This window comes from Pogoniulus pusillus, chromosome Z, assembly GCF_015220805.1.
Source record: "Pogoniulus pusillus isolate bPogPus1 chromosome Z, bPogPus1.pri, whole genome shotgun sequence".
NCBI classification, from domain to species: domain Eukaryota; kingdom Metazoa; phylum Chordata; class Aves; order Piciformes; family Lybiidae; genus Pogoniulus; species Pogoniulus pusillus.
In genome coordinates, this window is record NC_087309.1 from 26,825,590 (window position 1) to 26,845,078 (window position 19,489).

Below are 19,489 nucleotides of genomic sequence, written 5' to 3' on the forward strand. Positions count from 1 at the left end.
GAGGAAGACTCCACCATCTCCTTGGGCAGCCTGTTCCAGTGTTCCGCTAGCCTCACAGTAAAAAAACGTCCTCCTCGTGTTTATATAAAGCTTCCTGTGCCTCAAGGGCTGTCAAGCCCTGGGCAGGCTGCCCGGGGAAGTCGTGCAGCCACCGCCGCTGCAGCTTTTGAAAGACGTGTAGATGTGGTGCGCAGGGATAGGGCTTAGTGGGACTCGGCAGCGCTGGGTTAATGCTGGAGTCGATGGTCGTAAGCGATCTCCTCGGGAACGCACTCCGGGCCCGTAAAGGCGCCCGCCCGGCTCCCACCGGACACGCCCCGCCCCTGGGCGCGCCCCTCAGGGCTCGCAGCTCCCGTCAGGCCCTGCTGCGCGGCCGCTGCGGCAGCGGCGGGAGCTTCGAGCCGATGGAGGTCTCCCTGGAGGAGAAGACCAAGCGGGTAATGGTGGATCCGGCCTCCACCGCTCCTGTCGGGCTGCGGCGCTTCTCGTGGTGGAGCTAACGCCATCCTTTGCCCAGACCGCCTTTCTGCTCCAGGGCGCTCATCCTTACCGCCCCGACTAGGGCCTAGCGAGGGGGGCGGGCGAAGCGGATCTGGTGGATTTCCTTTCGGTTTGCTTGATCGTTTACTGTTGTTTTTCCGTCTCTGGCAGGTTGCATTATGGCTAGAGAAACAATGTGGGCATCGGCCTTTCCCATACCACCAGATAAATGGAGAGATAATCGATGCCTTTTATCAGCTTGCAACATACAGTGAAGATGTTGACAAGCATTTTGATTTACTGATAGAAGACATGAAGCAGAGTGCAACGAAATATGAAGAAAAAGGTGAGTTTGAAACTCCAGTTCTCAGATTTTCTCAGTAACCTTGAAGATTGTGTTTGTTAAAGTCTTATGTGTAAATCTATATGTACGTATGCATGAAAAATAATCGGATTGAGCTAATCTTGTACTACAGTGCATCCCATGCCTTTCCTTCAGCAAAATTTATGCTAGCATAAGGTTGCTTCAGAGCAATTATTTTAAGTCATCTTGAGCAGGCTGTAAATGTAGACAGGCACATTAAGTACTAAAATCTATTGGATGGAGTAGCACAGCATTGAAATACTGATGGGATAGACAAGGAGGCAATCCTACATCCGATTTAAGAGTCTGAGCTTTTGCTAATCCATTGTTACAGAAAGCACTTCAGAAATATGAAACAGGGAGGTCATCAAGCCATGCTCGGACTGGCTAAGACAGAGTGTTAGATAATGTGGGGGTTTTTGAGCAAGTGAGAGTGATTCAGGTGATTGTAACGCATTTTTAACATGTCAAAAGAGGGAGTCCCACCTAAGCCTTGAAAGAACAGTAATATAGAAAAATTACTATTTTGGGTTGTATTTGTTTTCCAGCTAACTATCTGCAGGACATTCTCACAAAAAGACTGGGTATCTCCCTATCCAGTCTGTCCAGTGAAAGCCTCAGCAACATCGAAGTCCTGGTGAACAGTGCAATGACACTTGACACGAAGGACACCTCTCTTACCAGGTAATTATTCCTACTGTGCATTGTAGGTGATGATCTCTGTTTCTGGGGTCTTTTTTCAACTCAGCATTTTTATACTTGACTTTCACACTAAGAATCTTACTTATCTAGCTTCTACTGCATCACTTTGGAGCACACAGGAGCTGAGCACAAAGTGCTGACTCTGATTGTCCCATCAAAGTCTCTGAAGCTCTTTTTAGGCCTGTTTTTGTGATCATTAGCTTCAGGACACTGCTACTCTGTGCAAGGTAGTAAAAGCTCAAGCAGCACTGCTGCTTAGGCAAGGACTGTAACTATTTGATTCTTCTGTCTCAGTTGCTCATTCTCTTCTCTCTTACCTGGGGTCTGTTAATGCAAGGAGATTTTCTTAGATCAGTCACAAAGAAATGGCATCAGTTAGTCTACTCATCACAGGTCTATCCCTCTAGTCTGACTTGACCGGGCCCAGAGATTGATGGTCAATGGAGTTTAAATCTCGTTGGTGGCTGATCACTAGCGGTGTTTCTCAGGGATCTGTGTTGGGACTACTTCTTTTTAACATCTTTATTGACAACCTTGATTCAGGCATAGAGAGTGTCATCAGTAAGTTTGCAGATGACAACAAGTTAGGTAGCAGTGTTGATTTGAATACAGGTAGAAATGCTCTTCAGAGGGATTTGGATAGGCTATATCAATGGGACAACATTGATGAGATAAGTTTCAGCAAGTCCAAATGCCAGGTCCTGCACATGGTCACAACACCCCCAGTCAATGCTATAGGCTTAGGGCAGCGTGGCTGGAGATCTGCCCAGCAGAAGGGGATCTAGGGGTCATAATAGGCAACTGAATATGAGTCAGCAGTGTGCCCAGGTGGCTAAGACGACCAATGGCATCCTGGCTTGTATTAAAAATGCTGTGGTTTGCAGGAGTAGGGAGGTTATTGTCCCCTTGTACTCAGCTTTGGAGAGGCTGCACCTCGAGTACTGTGTTCAGTTTGGGGCACCACAAAATGAGAGATGTGGAGGTGCTGGAGTGGGTCCCGAGGAGGGCAGTGAAGCTGATGAAAGGCCTGGGGAACAAATCTTACGAGGAGTGACTGTGGGAGTTGGGGCTGTTTAGTCTGAAAAAGAAGAGCCTGAGGGGAGACCTCATTTCTGTCTACAACTACCTGAAGGGATGTTATGGAGAGGCTGGTGTTGCACTCTTCTCACAGGTAATTTGAGACAGACAAGGAGGAATGGCCTCAAGCTGAGATTGAATGGGTTTAGATTGGACATTAGAAAAAAGTTTTTCACAGAGAGAGTGGTCAGGCACTAGAATGAGCTGCACAGGGAAGTGGTTGAGTCACTGATCCTGGATGTGTTTAAGGGTCGTTTGGATGTGGTGCTTAGGGATATGGTTTAAGGTGAATCTTGTAGAGTAGGATTCTAGGTTGGACTTGGTGATCCTGAGGGTATTTTCCTGAGGTTTCTGTGATTCTGTGACCCATAATACAATAGGCAGTAAAGAGGAGCCAAAATATGCTTTGGAATCAATTTTTTATGTGTTGTCAGGAGCTTGGCTCTTACAGATGTGAACCAGAGGGGCAAGCAGCTTTGAACCTTTGGAAGAGATGGAACACTGCTGGATTTGTCTCTAGGACATGCAGTTCCAGGGACTGAATCCAGTTACAATTTGGCAAGCTGAGAGTGGAGCTGATCTCACACCCAGTGGTTATATTCTCTAAAGTACCAGATCTGGTCCACTTTGTTTCAGAGGTTCCTGGGTTGTTTCTGCCTTCAGGTGAAATTATTGTTAAGAGGGAAGCAAATGCCTTTACTGACTTATTTTACTCTCTTCCTCTAAAATCCCTGGCAATTACGTGATCATAATATATGAACAAGAAAAAGTAATTTGTGTGAAGGAAATTCTGAGTTTCAGACGACACTTGAGTCCTGGGTGTTATCACTGAATCTCTTCCTAGCTTCTTCAGTGCTATCAGTGACATGACTTCCAAGCTGTATAAAACTGAATTAAAAAACAGAGAAATGGAAATGGCATTGAGAAAGATGAAGGGAAAAATAGCTGCAGCAGTGATACGAGAAAACCAGCTGGATGAGTAAGTAATGGATTTTTAAGGGTTTTTTTTGTTTTTTTTAATCCTTTGTTGTTTTTGCCCATGACCTTTGTGACTCTGGAGGTACCAGCTGTGGATGTTTCCACTGGGAAGTCTCACAGGGAAATGCAAGTTCTTCATTCTCTCCCTTCTTTTATTGATTGTGTTACAGAGTTTATCTTGACCATAAATAATTAAGCAGTATTTGTTTCCTGCTGTCTCTACCATCTCTTTGAATGCAGAAGTTGTTTAGTTTATTGTGGTGGGCTTTTTTTTGTTGTTGTTTGGGTTGTTTTTTTAAGGGATCTTAACAAATCGAGGAAACAAGTGGAATGGTACAAGGTCAAAGTTGAGAAAGAAACAAAGACTTCTGACTTCCTGAAAAAGAAAGTTGTGGAAATGTCCATCAGAATCAAGGCTGCTAAGGTAGATGGAAGGAACATTCTAACAAAACATTGTGATGGGATGGCACAGTCATGATTGGTCAGGCCCAAAACTGTAGTTATAAACACATTCCAGGAGCTTCCTAAACTCCAGGACAGAGGACTCTGGGTCTAGCAGGACATGTTACTGCCAGAGGAGAGCATGTTACTATGCTTTGGTTGTTCCTGTTACTTTCATAGGCTTTCCCAAGAAATATTAATAATAAATGCAAGGATGCTTTCTCCTCATTCACTGTATTAGCTTGGGCTGCCTGTTGCTTATTGTGAGGTATAGTCATATAAGAGTATATGGACAGCTACCAGTAGAGCAGCTGATTCAATGAGGCAAATTGTGTGTCAGCATTTGAAGCATAGCAATTTAATTTTGAAATTAATGAATGGTTAAACACAGAAGGTGGAAGTTGTAGAAAAGGTGAAGAAGAACAAACAGTACATGACGTAGGACATCTGAATTCTTTAACGTTTGGATGCTTTCCAAAACCTTAACAAATAGGAGATGAAAAACTCTGTATTAGAGTTGATGACATTTTACTGAGATTCCTTTTCTCAGCCTTGCCACATGCTCTTCTCCTAGTCATTTTCTGGAAAAGCTTATTCTTGATATAAATTGTAATAGCTATAGCTGCGCTTCAAATAGCACACATTTCTGTTGTTGACAGATAGTGTCCTTGTTTGCCTGTAGATCAAAACCCAAGGGAATGGTAATGTATTTGTCTCACTTCTTATGTCTCATGGTCAGTTATGTATGTCTTTCCTGTTTGTAGCAGCGACTTGTTGCCACAGAGTTGGACAAGTCAGTGACACATGAGACACTCGTGAACCTGTCTGAGGTAGGTTTTTATAGAATCATAGAATAGAATCATAGAATTGCTTCAGATGGAAAAAAGTTTTTAAAGATCAAGTCCAACAATTATCTAACTACCGAGTCTGGTGCTAAATCTTGTCCCTTAGCATCACATCTGTGTGTCTTACAGGCATCTCCATGGATGAGGTTTCAACCACATTCCTAGTTTCTTCTAATATCTAGTCTAAACCTTCCCTGGTGCAACTTGTGGCCATTTTTTTCTCATCCTATCACTTGTTACTAGGGAGAAGACACCAAACCTCAGCTTACTACAGCCTCCTTTCAGGTAGCTGTGTAGAGAAATAAACAACTTCAGTTCCTTTTGCTGCTCTTCCTAAAACTTGTACTCTGGACCCTTTACCAGCTTCATTGCTTTTCTCTAGACCCACTCCAGCACCTCAGTTTATCATGTATTTCTTGTAGAGAGGGTCACAAAACTGAACACAGTAGTCAAGCTGTGACCTCATCAGTGATGAGTACAGGAGCATGATCACTTCCATGGGCCTGTTTGTCACACTATTCCCAATACAGGACAGGATGCTGTTGGTCCTCTTCGCCATCCAGGCACATTCCTGGCTCATCTGCACCTGGTTACTGATGAATAACCCTAGATCTTTCTCTGCTAGGCAGTTACCCAGCCACTCTTCCCCAAGCTTATGACATTGCATGGGGTGGTTGTGACCTAAGTGCAAGATCCAGCATTTGGCCTTGTTAAACCTTATACAGTTGACCTTAGCCAACTGATCCAGCCTGTCTATGTTTGCTCTGTAGATCCTTCCTACCTTTGAGCAGATCAGTAATCCCACCTGGTTTGGTGTCATCTGCAAACTTAACTCAATCCTCTTGACCAAATCAGTGATAACCCAGTACTGAGCTGTGGAAAACATCACTTGTGACCAGCTGCCAACTGGTCATTCCCCACCATTCTGGGCCTGGCCATCGCTCTACCCAGGGAACATCTGTCCTCCCCTGCTACTCTCTCTGGTGACACCATACCTAGAACACCATGTCTTGCACTCCCCAATTCCAGAGAGTCATGAGCCCACCAATCTAGAAACACTTCACCTTTGTGTTTCCAGTCCAGGTCTATTTGGAAGATGTGGGCAGCCAAGTCAGCTTGGTGATTGTGCTGTTGTTCTTCAGTGGCTCTGCTCTTGGGGATGTGAGAACTGATATGTCTGCTTTTAACTGGTAGTTTGTCCAGGCATGCAGAAATGTCTTGCCAGAGGTCAGCAGCCCTAATAGGCTTCCCCTTTCTCTGCCAGTCATTTCACTTCCATTCCTTCAGCTACCCCCATAAGGCATTTGCTACCATCCATGAGTCAGTGTAGATTTAGAGCACTGGCCACTCTTCTTGTTCTGCAATGTCCAGGGCCAGCTGGCTTTTACCTCAGCAAATTGGCTGGATCCACCTTCTCCCTCTCTTGCCTCTGCAATTCTGTGTGTAGGGTTCCAGACGGCAGCCTTCCGTCTCCACTTGCTGCCTACAAGATGGCAGGATCCATCTGTGAACAGAGCATATGCCTTTTCCTCATCAGGAAGGCCACTGTATGGGGGGAGGCTTCCTCAGCATGGGTTACTGCCTTCTCTTCTGCTGGTTTTCCAAAGTCAGTGCCCTCTGGCCAGTTGGTGATGACTTCCACAATGCCTGGGCACTCAAGGCTCTCCATCTCAGCTCTCTGAATTGTTAGAGCCATCCACTTACTCCAAGTGACATCTGTGGCATGGTGCGGAGTTGAACCTTTCCCTTTAAACATCCAAGTCAGGACTGAAAGCCTTGGAGCTAAAAGGAGTGGTGACTCCGTCCCAGTCACCTCAGAAGTGGCTCTAACTCGCCTAAAGGCAGCTAGGATTTCCATCTCTGTGGGGGTATAATTGGCCTCTGAACCTTCGTACACCTTGCTCCAGAACCCAAGTGGGCAGCCTCATGTTTCACCAGGAGCCTTGTGCCGTAAGCTCCAGCTAGGACCATTCTCACCGGCTGCTGTGTAGAGAACGTTCTTAATCTCTGGGACAGTTCAAACTGGTCCCAAGGCCATGGCATGGACCACCTCTCGTTTGATCTGGTCAAATGCCACCTGCTGCTCAGATCACCACACTGACCTTAAGGGCAGGTCTGACTAATGACATTTCTATACCTGGTTTGTCAAGATGCAAACTGGGCAGCACAAATGATTTCATCTTTGGGGTGCTTTTTTAAAAGACTCTTAGTTGATTATTTGAAAAGAGAACTGTAGAAGGTGCTTGATATTAATCCCCAACAAGATATTATTTACCCTTGTTACACCCTTCCTTAGGGCATGGTTCTCTCACTGGCCTGCAGTGAATATCCTGCTTCTGGTGATTTCTCATATGAAATCTCTTTTCCTTTCAGGGAGATGAAATCAGATGGTTATATTTTAAGAAAAGATTGCTGAAGATGGGGTTTGACTGGATTTGACAGGCTAACTGAACGAACAGCACATCTTCATATTCCCGTGGGCTTTAAAATATATCATGGAAGCTTTCATCAGCATCTAAATTCAGATAATGCTGTAGATAATGAAAATAACTGTTTCACATAATTTCTAGAAGTAAAATTATTGAATATAATTTGTCTTTCTTTGCAGAATCTGGCTGAAGAGCAGAAAAGACTAGAGAATTTGAATAGTAAACTGGAGTCCTACCTAGATTTACCTCCTGTAAGTACTTTTTTTCCTCACTGTTCTACTGTATTTGCCATTAGATTAATGTCTTGGTTTGAGCTGGAAACAGCCCTAGATTGAGGACAAAAAGAATTTACCCCAAAGGAGAAAATGAACACTCTGACACAGAATGGGAGGTTAAAAAGAAACACTATTTACAAAAATGAACAAAATACAAAATATACCAAGGTAGAAGTATGTATATACATTCAGAATCAATCCTGGCCTAGTCCTACAAGACAAGCCTCAGTAGGCTTCAACCAGCCAAGCCTTTCCCCACATACACACTATGCCCAGTAGGTCTCTGCCCCCTAGAAGAGCAGGCCTGATAGGTCTCACTCCACAGCTAGAAAATAGCTTGCCAGAGTAGGCTTACTCCTACACAAACCCAAAGCAGTAACAGCAACCACACACTTGGAGGAGAGAGGAGCGGCAAAGACAGAGAGACAGGACAGTCTGCTCTTTATACAGGGAGATAGAGGAATGGGGGATAGAATAACAGATTACAATACCCTGTATCCTCCTTCTGAGACAGACTGTTTGGTCCCCTGGAACTTTGTGGTCCTTCTAGAGGAATTTATCTCTATAGTTACACCAATTAAATCTTAACTTTCCTTAACCTACAACAATTATTTTTAATGAATGTCAGAATATAAAAGGTATTTGTTGTGATGGTCTCAGTAGATGGGTAGATGCCCTACGAGTCTATCAGTGATGTCAACAGAAGGCAGGTTAATCTATTAACAGATAAAACTCTAATAAATCAAATTCAAGAAATTTAAGTATGATTTCCAGGCAATTTTTCCTCCAACAAAATGCACAGACTTACTGGGTGAGCTCAGTACCAAAGTGAATTTGCTATAAATTAGAAAATGTGGAAGAAAGTACAATTCCTTAGTGCTGCAGCTTTTTTGAGATTTACCATTATATTAGCCATATATGTCATCAGGCTGTCAATATGGTACACACAGGACACTGTTGCAAAGGTTGGAGCTCTGAGGAAGATTTTAATGACTGAAGAAATAACCAAATTGTAGGCATTATCCCCTAAATTAATACATAAGTTTGTGTGAATATTGGTTGCCTCGTTATTTCCTTTGATTTCTGTTGAGGGTGCTGAGTATGCACATCTCTGAAAACACACGTTTCCCATTTAGGTGACTAAATTCCAATTTTGAAAGCCCTTCTTTGTTTCATCCTTTGGCTATTGTCACTATCAGGCTGCTGTGATAATCATCTTTTATAGAAAGGATTTTATTCTTTTCAAATTAGAACACCTGTTACAAAAGACTGTTTCAGTTAAGGGTAAGTTTATGAATATAGTGGCTTGAAATCATGGGTAAACAAGGCTTTAGTCTGTGAAACAATAGATCTTGGCTTTGTATGATGTCTGTACATCACTTCCTGTGATATCTGGGACTACTAAATCTAAGTGTTTCCAATGTGCTTTAGAAGATCACCATTACTTTTACAGCGGAATGGGCCTTGTTATTCAGAGGAGAAGCAGCAGAAGCTGAATAGGGTTTGGTTTCATTAACTACAATTGTAACTATATAGTTTACAGTTTTGTATTTGTTATCTGATATAACAGGTAAAAAAAGTTTGTCCTATATCTTACAAATGTGACATAGAGGTCCAGAGAAACAAAGAGATGTGTCCAAAATTACGAGAAATTGTGATTAGTCATGCCTCTTGTGTTATGAGCTAGTGACCTGTCTTTCTTCACATCCATACCACCTCTGTCAAACTCCAGCCTCTTAACACATCTGCTATCATGCTTCTAGAAAAGGATGAAGGGAGAGGGAAGAGTCTCTTTTAAATCCATGTCTCTCCCAGAGGCAGCTGTCTCCTTTCCTCAAGTGAGACGGCACAGTCAAATTGGATTATGCTCTCCAGTTCTTCCCCTCTCTCCAACTAAATGCCAAGAAAACGAAACCAGACCAGAGCAATGCCCCAAACAAGTACAATAGCTGCTTTACTAGCTTTCATTTTAATTCCCAGAGTTAATTACCAGTCACTCAAATAAATTTAGCCCCACGTTGGGTGCCAGTTAAAAATGTGATGGTTTGGGCTCTTACCCGCCCCCCACACTTTTGGAATTGCCCCAGCTAACTCAGAAGGCCTCCGGGAATATAAATGAAGCTATTTATTTTACAGCAGCAAATATACAAGCAGCTATTTACAATATATACAGTTATATACAGAAATATACAAGTTAAAAGTAATACAGAAACTCAACTCCCCTCCCAGAAACCTGAGTCCCCAAGAGGGGCTTTCAAACCACCCCAACACCTCCCCTGCCCCTCTCAACCTTACCCCAGTTCTCAGAAAGAAGAGAGGCACAGCCAAGAGGATAAGAAGGAAGGTTAGTGGCAGTGGGGTTAAGGAGATGTGGCTTGGTCTGAAGCTAAAAGCAGAATGAAAAACAAAATGGAGAATGTTATCTAATGTTTACTTCTTCTTCCCAGAGTTCTCAGCGAGACTGTGAGAGAAGAGACACAACCATTGTTTACCTTTTCACAGCCTATTATCTAGTTCTTTTCACCAAAACACTCTAGCTTGCTTCAAACTAGCACAGGAAGAGACAGGAAGAGCTCCAATGCCATTTTCTGGTGCAGACAGGAGAGAGGAAAATTTATACTTGCAAGCATATTGTGCTTTGAAAAGTTCATGGTTGGGTATGTTTACAATCCAGTTCCGTGACTGGTAACTTTGGAAAATTGATTATTTTTTTTTAAAGACTTTAGGCCATACCATACTTTTGAAAAATACAATTGCCCAAACCAAGCTAAATGTAGTACCTTTTGCATGGAAAGAGCGTACTGAAGACTCTTTTGTTATCCTTGAATTCCCCAGCAGCACATCATTAGGCTCTGGCAATGATATAGGAACTATGTGTTTTCAGCTGAAATACTGATTTTCATGCCATTTTCTCTCATTAGAGTATTCTTCTTGCACAAGTGAAGGTTGAAGAAGCAAAACGAGAACTGGTATGAGATTTCTTCTTTCACAGATTTCAATGAGTGCTGTTGTTCCAAAACAAGCTATATGTATTAATTGATTGTGGATTTATCTGCGTCAAATTGTAGTCTTAAAGATCTCCAGAGGGATGTTGTATTCAAGCAAGGCACTAGCTGTTCATATTGGTAGGAAATAGTGGTGGACGAATGGTATCAAAACTATAAATTCAGTGGGGCATAATGATTTTGTTGGGGATTAGGTATGTATATCCCTCTGGGTTTTGTCTGCTTCACCTGATGGAATGTTTATTCACTCAGCCATACTGCAGCTTCTTGGTCTCACAACTGTCCTTGCTGTTCGTGAACTCTCAGAGGGCACTGGGACTTGTGTTTTATGTAACAACTGCCTTGTAGAGTGCAATTGGGACTTTCCCCTATAAAACATAACACCGGTTTCATCTGTGTTTCTGTAATCTTCAGGTATGCTGGTTGGTAGACATTAATATAAACCTCTTTGGGAATGATACAAACCTTAAAGCTGTGATCATAAAATCACAGCTATTTGAGAGTATTTTGTATATTTTCAGATGGGTCTGCTCAGGTTGGTAAGCCAGCAATGTGCCCTTGTCACCAAGAGAACAAATGGCATCCTGGGGTGCATCAAGAAAAGTGTGCCCAGCAGGTCTAGGGAGGTTCTTCTCCCCTCTACTCTGCCCTAGTGAGACCACACCTGGAATATTGTGTCCAGTTTTGGGCTTCCCAGTTCAGAAGAGACAGGGATCTGCTGGAAAGAGTCCAGCAGATGGAGACCCACAAGGATGACTGGGGGACTTCAGCATCTCCCCTATAAGGAAAGACTGAGCAACTGGGGCTGCTTAGTCTGGAGAAGACTGAGAGATCTTATCCCTTGTGTGCAAATATCTGAGGGGTGGGTGCCAAGTGAATGGGTCCAATCTCTTTTTGGTGGTCAGCAGCAATAAGACAAGGAGCAACCACTACAAACTGGAACATAGAAGGTTTCACCTCAACATGAGGAAGAACTTTACAGTGAGTATGACAGGACTGGCACAGGCTGCCCAGAGAGGTAGTGGAGTCTCCTTCTCTGAAGACTTTAAAAACCCACCTGAATGTGCTCCTTTGTGAACTACCCTAGGGGATCCTGCTTGGCAGGGGGTTTGGACTTGATGACCTCCAGAGGTCCCTTACCACCTCTAAGGTTCTGTGATTCTGTGATTTGGTTTGATTCAGAAATGCTAGCTTGCCTCACCAGCCTCAGGTTTTTACCAGGTCAAAGTGGTCACCTCTGGTCATGTCTGTTCAGATAAGAGGTGTCTAATAAAACATTTGTGCACAGTATGAACACAACTGAGTTTTTTGAGTCCTCCATACAGAGATTTCTGTGTATTTATGTATAGAGATTACTGCCTTGTGCAGTAGTGATGCCACCCAGTTAGATGCATGAGTTAATCTATGCTAGTAGCCCAAGATTTCATCATATGTATGTTTGTCTAAAAATAATGTAAGAAAACTGCTTCATGATCACTGACTCCTTTTGTTTTTCTCTTCTGCTAGAATGCCGTGGAAGAAGAGATGACAGAGGAAGTTAATAAGATATTTTTTAAGGAAATTTAGGAAACTTATTAGCCTCCTTAAGGAAACTGCAGTTCACCTGAAGTGGCCTGCTGGAAGAAGATTTCCTTTCTTTTGCCTATTTGTTTGCACTAGTAAAACATTTGGAATTCTTTCTGTACTTCTGCAGCTTTTTGCCTTTCTCTCATTGCTGCTGGATGGCACACTGGTTACCTTCCAGCAAGTATGCTTATATTTAGAGGTTCATGTAACCTTGCATTTGTAAACATTGTATATTTCTCATAAAATAACCTCCAGACTTACTGTTTCCTTTATCAGTTCTTTTTCCACATGTGATACACATCTGCAACCAGCCTCCAGATGGCACCTTTACTGGAAGATGTCCTTGTCAGGCTTTGGTTGTCCATTACCAGTTAGAGTTAGACTAATCTGGTTTTCTGCATTCTTGTCCAGGCTCTGGATTATGCTTTTTCCTTGAGACCTCTATTTGATGTTGCAAAATGTCAAACACTTTACATCTACTACATCACTGGCCTTTGCTCCCTTGTTTTGTTTTCTCTTGTCATTTCAGGCTTGAGGACACAGTTTCCCCCCACCCCCCTTAATAATGTGTCTGGTGTTTACCAAGTTTGTAAAAGATGAGTTCTAAACTCATGCCTGGAGTGCTTCTTAGTTTGAGTATTTTCTTTAAACAGAATTCAACAGTTAAATTTCTCCTTTATTTATCAAATCCCTGAAAACATTAAGTGAATGGTACAAAAGTTATCTAAGAAAGGAAGTTAGTAGCTTTATGGATACTGAAGCAATAGCTTTTGGGGAAAAAAATGATGGAGTGAGGGAGTAAACACACTCTGGAATGAGACCTTGCTTGGTCTGGAAATACATGAATATTTTTTTGCAGTACCACCATGGAATGTGATTGTTTTGAAGCTAGATTGTCATGGAATGACATCTTCCAAAAGTGTCCTGAGAACCCTCCTCTTACTTCCATGCCACAGTCACACCAGCCTTAAACACTATGTCTTTTAAAAGTTGTTTTGTACAGAAGCCAAAATATCTGAATGTTTCCTGTGGAGGGCAAAAAAAGCCTGAAATCTATAAAGTATCAGGGCAGCACCTAAGGACATCAAGCATAAGCTATGGCCCATTCATACTGGACAATGTTCAGACAAATAGCGACAGTGCTCTTGGTGACAATTTGTCTTCATGAGCTATTACTTCAGTGCTGATTTGCTGCAGCAGAGATTTATTGCTTCATGTCTTTCCTTGAAGCAGCAGGGAGGTGAGATTTGTATCTGGTCATGCTAAGCATATAGTTCTGATTTTTTAGAAGCTGCCAGCTCAGTGATTGACAGTCTTGTCATCTTCACCTCATTTCTTTCACCATGATGGGGAAGAGTTAAAGGATGCTTGGAGATATGCTGCTTTTGGGAATCTTAAGCCTCATCTCCCATATGCTGGAAGGAGCTGCTGTTTAGTGTCAGGTTTTAAAATTAAGACAGGAAAGGGTTAGTTCTCTTAGTTTCATGGCTGTCTTCAGTTCCTTCTGAGATGGGAATCAAGATGTCTGAAGCAAATGGACAAGCCAATTTTAGTATGTGGGCTAAACTGGCTAAAGGAAAATTACTTAAGGTGTAACCAATGTGAGAACCAGAACAGACATAGTAGTGCAGGGATGACTACAGGTACATCTACTGCTCATTAAAAAGAAAAAAAAAAGAGGGGTGGGGGAAGGAGTAGTCTTTGAGTGTAGAAGGGGCAAGAGCATAATCTGATCTTTCCTGTTGTGGAAGGGAAAAGCAGAAAGGCGTTGGACCATATTTGGGTAGGCATTGTAATATCATTTAACAAGAAGGCCATTGTAAGGCACAAGAGGTCATGCCATGATAGCAAGGGAATCTTAGTCGCTGGAAGCTTTTATGAGCAGATTAGAACTGCTTTGCCTAAGTATCTACAGTGTGAGGGAGTGTTGGTTGTGTTTTGTGATAGAAAGATGGATTAGGTGAGGGCTTGATCCTAGCAGGCCTGCTTTTCAGCAAAAGCCTCATGACTTAGCTAACATTAGATGAAGAGTTTTTATCACAGTGTAATCATGGCTGAAGGCTTTCAAGAAGGTTGTGAAATCTAGGGGTGTTCTTCTCCTGCACTTGTAGGGCAGCTGCACTATTCCTTGGTTGCTTCTGTTTCACAGCATGTGCTGTGTCTCATCCATTGGCAAGGAGCCTGAATAGAAGCAGTAACAGCACCAGAACAACTCAAGAGCTGTCTAATGACAGCCACGTGTTGCTTCCTAACAAAAATGCAAAGAGAAAAAAATACCCAGCAGCTGCATTTGTGCTGTGTGCCACAGCTGAGCCATGTGCAGCACACAGCACAAATCAGCAGCCAGTTGGCAGGTCCCACGGTTCAGGAAACCAAGAAAGTCAAAAGATTTATACAGTCCGAGGATTGTCAGTAAGGCTTCTCTGTTCTGCACTAAGTGTTTACACAGGCAAATGGATATGTCCTTCACTGCTGGGTGTTTGGGGATGTCCAGCTATTTCAGTGTTGGGATGGAATGCTGGTGCAGAAACACCTCACAGAGGTCCTGGCGAAAGAGCAGTAAACTGGTCTGAATATTCACCTGAGAAATTGTTTTGGGCTTCATCCTTGGCCCTGGCAGCTGTTGAGTATTTCCATGGATGCATGAAGGGGTAGCAAGGAACCATGGCAGCCTGGGGGGAGGCTACCAGCTGGACCCCTCGGCTGTTGTATATTATGAAATAATCACCCAACTGGAAATTACATGAATGCCTGGAGAGGCTTCTGCTTCTTCAAGCTTCCCTTCAGATTACATCAGCTGCTTCAGTCTGAACTCCCAGACTGATTTTTTGGAGGCACCTGGCTATTAATGCTCACAACTAAGAGCAGTTGTTTGGGAGCTTTCGTGGGGCTCCAGCAGCTCTGGGCAGCTGGCCAATAGTGTGAGGCTGGAGCCAGAGCCAGGTGGACTTGCAGACTCCTTTGTTTATGGACAAAATGCAAAAGATGTGCGTGCTCAATGCACCATGCACTCAATTCCTCCTCTTGGAGAAGGTGATGATCCAAATTCCACCAGGGGAAAACAAAAAGGCACTAGAAAACCAGTGGTCAACCTGAAGTGTAAACTTGAATATGTTTTACCACAAAGTACCATACAGTTTTTATCAGAATATGCAAAGTAGTAATTTCTTTGGGAAGAAAAGATTTAAAAAAAAACCAAACCCAAATTAGCAAGTGATAGGGACTTATTTAAAAGAAAGTGTTTAGGTATTGGACCCAGAGTGACAATAATAAAACCAAAATGCTAGAGAAATGCAAAATACATGAGGAAATTGAAGGCTATTGAGCTCAACCATGTATCTATTGATTTTAAATGCTCTGAATCACAAGATACGGATAAAATATCTTGTGGCTATCTATTTAGGCTAGCACTATAGAAATACTTTAATGACAAAATTTAATTGTGGATGCTTTTCAATCTTCCTTTCACTGAAATTATAACTATTTTTTTCATATCAATCCTTTAATAGATATAGAGTATTAGCATGGGAGTTTGTAATTAAATGCAATTAAAAATAATTAAAATAGTTTCAAGATTTATTTTGAAGGAAGCTGATTGCATTTTGTACTGTCTCCAGTAAAACAAATAAATATTTTTCTACTCAATTCTGTTCTGGATACTTCTAAGCAAAATGTGTCAAATTGTGTATACTTGGGATTTTTTCATTACATCTAGTATTTAGTAGGTCTTACAGGTCTGGGAAAGAGTTTTGGAGTTTCTAAACTATTCTTTCAATGTAAATTTGTCATAGTTTTTTTTGGTTAAGAGCGCGACAGGCTGAGATTGTTTCACTTTACTCTTTTTTCTAAGAGAAAAATGGCAGTAACATCATCTCTTGCACATGAGAATTGCCCCAAAATCTTCCTCCCAAGCAAACCAAAAAACATCCAACCCCAGTGCTCATTTTTTCCCATCCCCCATTGTCTCCCATTGGGCACAAGCAGGCCAGATTCATTGCAGCGCATGGCCTTGAAGGCCAAGGCCTACAGGGTGCTGCTTACATAGTTACTTAGTTACCCAGACAGGGATCCACCTGGAGAGCTGGAAAGGCAGGGAGTAAAGAGAGCGAATTGACCTTGCTGCTGACTTTTCAAGTGTTTGCAGGATAATGGGACTGAATAACATAATTACAATATCCGGAGGCGATTAGTTTGTCCCCCAGGATGGATCTTGGTCTCTAGTTTTTTGCATAGTGTGGGATAACCTGGGACCCCTCAAACCATGACAAAATTATAGGGTCAGCAGTGGATCAATAGTGATCCTCATTCATGCAGCCTTACTACAGGAAATCCTTTTGTCCCTGCTTATGCCATTGCCGTTAGTTACTTGAAGCAGCTTTAGAAACATTTTTCTTTCTTTCAAGTGCTCGCTTCCTTCAAAAAATCAGTAAAATTCTGGAAGGATTTCTGCTTCTCCAATTCAGAAAAGCTTCTGCCAAAATAACCCAAAAATCACAACTGAGTAGAGGGTTTGCCAAGAAGTGTGTGTTGAAAGTAAAACTTGAAGCTCTCTCTTCGCTAGGTATCAGCTGTGTGGGAAGATACAGCACTGTCTCCATCTGTCTTGAAGTCATTCAGCATTACAGTGTCCTTCCTATACCATGTGATCTCTGGTAAAAAAAAAACAAAACCCAAAAAAACCCCAAACAAACAAACACCCAAAAAAACAAAACAGACAAACAAAACCCCACAAACAAACATGTAAAACCAAGCCATATAAACCCCACCCAAACAAACAAAAAAACCCTAATGAAAGAAATGCTTTCTCTAGCCCTTTGCCAAAGATTCCTTTATTGCTAAGTAAGCAACACAACTGTTCAAATGGCCAATATTGGCTAGTAAAACCCAGCAGCAATGAAAGGTTTTCTCCCTCCACCTTCTCCATTAGACATAGGCTGTAGCTTAAGGGTGGGTGAATCCTTTAGGTGTCCTAAGCATCTCTCCTATGGTCCCCTTTCAGCCACTGCTGGTGGCTGCAGAAGAGCCTGGACAACTCTGTGAAGGTCCTGCATCTGGGTTAGGGCAATCCCAAGCATTGATATAGGCTGGGCTGTGACTCTCTTGAAAGCAGCCCTGAAGACAAGGACTTGGGGATACCGGTAGACAAGAACCTCAGCATGAGCCATCAGTGTGCACGTGCAGCCCAGAGAGGTAATTGTATCCTGGGCTGCATCAAAAGAAGTGTGGCCAGTAGGTCAAGGGGGGTGATCCTCCCCATCTTCTCCACTCTGGTGAGACTCCCACCTTGAATACTACATCCAGTTCTGGAGCCCCCGTTACAAAAAAAGACATGGATGTGCTGGAACATGTCAAGAAAAGGGCCACAAGGACAATCAGAGGGATGGAACACCTCTCCTACAGAGACAGAGTCGGGGCTGTTCAGTCTGGAGAAGAGCCAGCTCTGAGACCTTACTGTGGCCTTCCAGTATCTTAAGGGGGCCTACAAGAAAGCTGGTGAGGGACTTTCTAGGATGTCAGGTAGTGACAGGACATGGGGAAATGGAGCGAAACTATAAGCGGGTAGATTCAGATTGGCTATTAAGAAGTTCTTCAGCATGAGGGTGGTGAGACACTGTAACAGGTTGCCCAGGGAGGTGGTGAAAGCCCCATCCCTGGAAGTTTTTTATGCTAGGCTGGATGAGGCTCTGAGCAACCTGATCTAGTGTGAGGTGTCGCTGCCCATGGCACGGGGGTTGGAACTGGATGATCTTTGAGGTCCTTTACAACCCTGACAATTCTGTGAAGGAGTAGGAGCACAAGGAGGAGACGATTTGGCCAGGTTTCAGCAGCACATTCATGATTTCAGGTGTTTCACAGCCTGCAAGGCAGCCTGGAAAACAGCTGTTCTTTAAATGTTACTCAGAAAGTGAAGTTTCTATATATTCTTTCTGTAGAGGATGCTTAATAATCTGCCTGCAGACGCTGCCATCGGAGGGCATGGACTTTCGAGTCTGACATTTTTTTGCCTTAAGAAGCTAATGTCCTGTCATAATCACTTTTTAGTTTGACACGGGAGGGTGGCTCGGGTTGCTCCTGTGCTGAGATAATTTCCTCCTATTGTCTTTGGGGAAGTGCAAGTACGGCGGAGGGGAGGTGGCGGTGGTGGTGACAGTCCCCTGGAAGGCTGGGCAGAGCTACGCAGCTGAAGGAGCCCTCGCCCCTCCCCATCTCCGATGGTCCTAGAGATGTCGCACTAGGGTTCCCATTTCTCAGACGTTTTTGTTCGTGGTGGAGTTCTTACAGCTTCCTCGTGGAGGTAGCTAATGCTGAAATCAATTAACTCCTGGCAGAGGTGGTCAAAATAAAATAGAGCCAAAGAAACGTAGAAGAGGTGCTGAGCTGTACTCCCTAAATTCTTGGGAGCCAGCACCAACTTTTTGCCTTTCTTACTCCCTCCCTAATCTTTCAGCCCATCTCCATAAAAATTCAAAACGAGTCCCCTGGTATTTCTCCTAATCTGGCATTTAAAATCTCGGACTATAAAGCTTTCACCACTTCCCTTAGGGAGACAATTTTTCAGCCTACGGGTCTCCATTCAAAAGCCTCCCATTCTGATTCTCAGCTTAAACATGCCCTTCCTTAATTTCACCCCATTAAAATCATTACTGTATCAACAGTCTTCTCCCTTTATGCTACTTAACCTCATTCAAATATTTATAGACCACTAATGCCCCCCTGCTTAAGTTTAGTACTTCTGTTGTACCTATGACAGTCAGAATTCTCTTTTTCATTCACTATGCCACCAGTCTGCTGATTCCTTCAGTTGTGGCTCTTTGAGCATCTTTGCATGTATCATTCTTCTTCCAAATAAGAAGCAGGTGCTTACCACCCTCACCTGAGTTGTTATGCTTTCCTGTACACTGTCCAAAACCATCATTGCCTGTTCCTTGCTAATGTCTCCTAATAGCTGTGCATCAGCATGCTGTCAGGTGGATGTCTTTCAGGTGTTGTGACTCCAAAACGCATCCCTTCCTACAAATACAAGTTCTGGATTACTTTCACAGAATTAGTCAGCAGGGTTGTGGAGCTGATTTTAGCCAGTGGTGGGGCTTGGCTCTCGAGCTAGAAAATCAGAGCAGACTTTGAATTAGAGTCTCCAGCAGCTCCATGCAGGGAAGTTTTTATCTGTTCCTAAATAACAGATTTCATTAGTGCCCTGCTTTATTCCCTCTCATGCTGAAACAGCAATATTGCATGCACTGATGAGGCTGGTAGTCTTGTTAAGGAAATTTTTTAGATGTTTAGAGAGAAATATCTTGAAAAGATAATAATTAACTCTTGAGTATGT

At 43.0% G+C, this 19,489-nt stretch overlaps 1 protein-coding gene across 2 annotated transcripts; it reads left to right on the top strand.

Moving 5' to 3' along the window:
* The first annotated feature begins 227 nt into the window (after positions 1–227).
* On the top strand, positions 228–12,423 carry HAUS1 (HAUS augmin like complex subunit 1). 2 transcript variants are annotated; one of them, XM_064140272.1, is made up of 9 exons: positions 228–437; positions 652–826; positions 1,393–1,528; positions 3,468–3,602; positions 3,902–4,025; positions 4,807–4,872; positions 7,496–7,567; positions 10,513–10,560; positions 12,103–12,423. In XM_064140272.1, exons 1-9 carry the CDS (start codon positions 231–233, stop codon positions 12,160–12,162), a joined length of 1,023 nt encoding a protein of 340 aa, XP_063996342.1. In that variant the 5' UTR covers positions 228–230; the 3' UTR covers positions 12,163–12,423. The 2 variants fall into 2 exon arrangements, with proteins under 2 accessions (XP_063996342.1, XP_063996343.1); XM_064140273.1 differs by having other exon boundaries at positions 4,810–4,872.
* Positions 12,424–19,489: the final 7,066 nt, after the last annotated feature.

What these genes read in the sequence shown, in the direction of transcription:
- HAUS1 (XM_064140272.1), top strand. Translation starts at nt 231, where the DNA reads ATGCTGGAGTCGATGGTCGTAAGCGATCTCCTCGGGAACGCACTCCGG. An exon ending in CACTCGTGAACCTGTCTGAG is followed by an intron (nt 4,873 to 7,495) that starts GTAGGTTTTTAT and finishes CTTTCTTTGCAG; the next exon opens with AATCTGGCTGAAGAGCAGAA. An exon ending in AAGAAGCAAAACGAGAACTG is followed by an intron (nt 10,561 to 12,102) that starts GTATGAGATTTC and finishes CTCTTCTGCTAG; the next exon opens with AATGCCGTGGAAGAAGAGAT.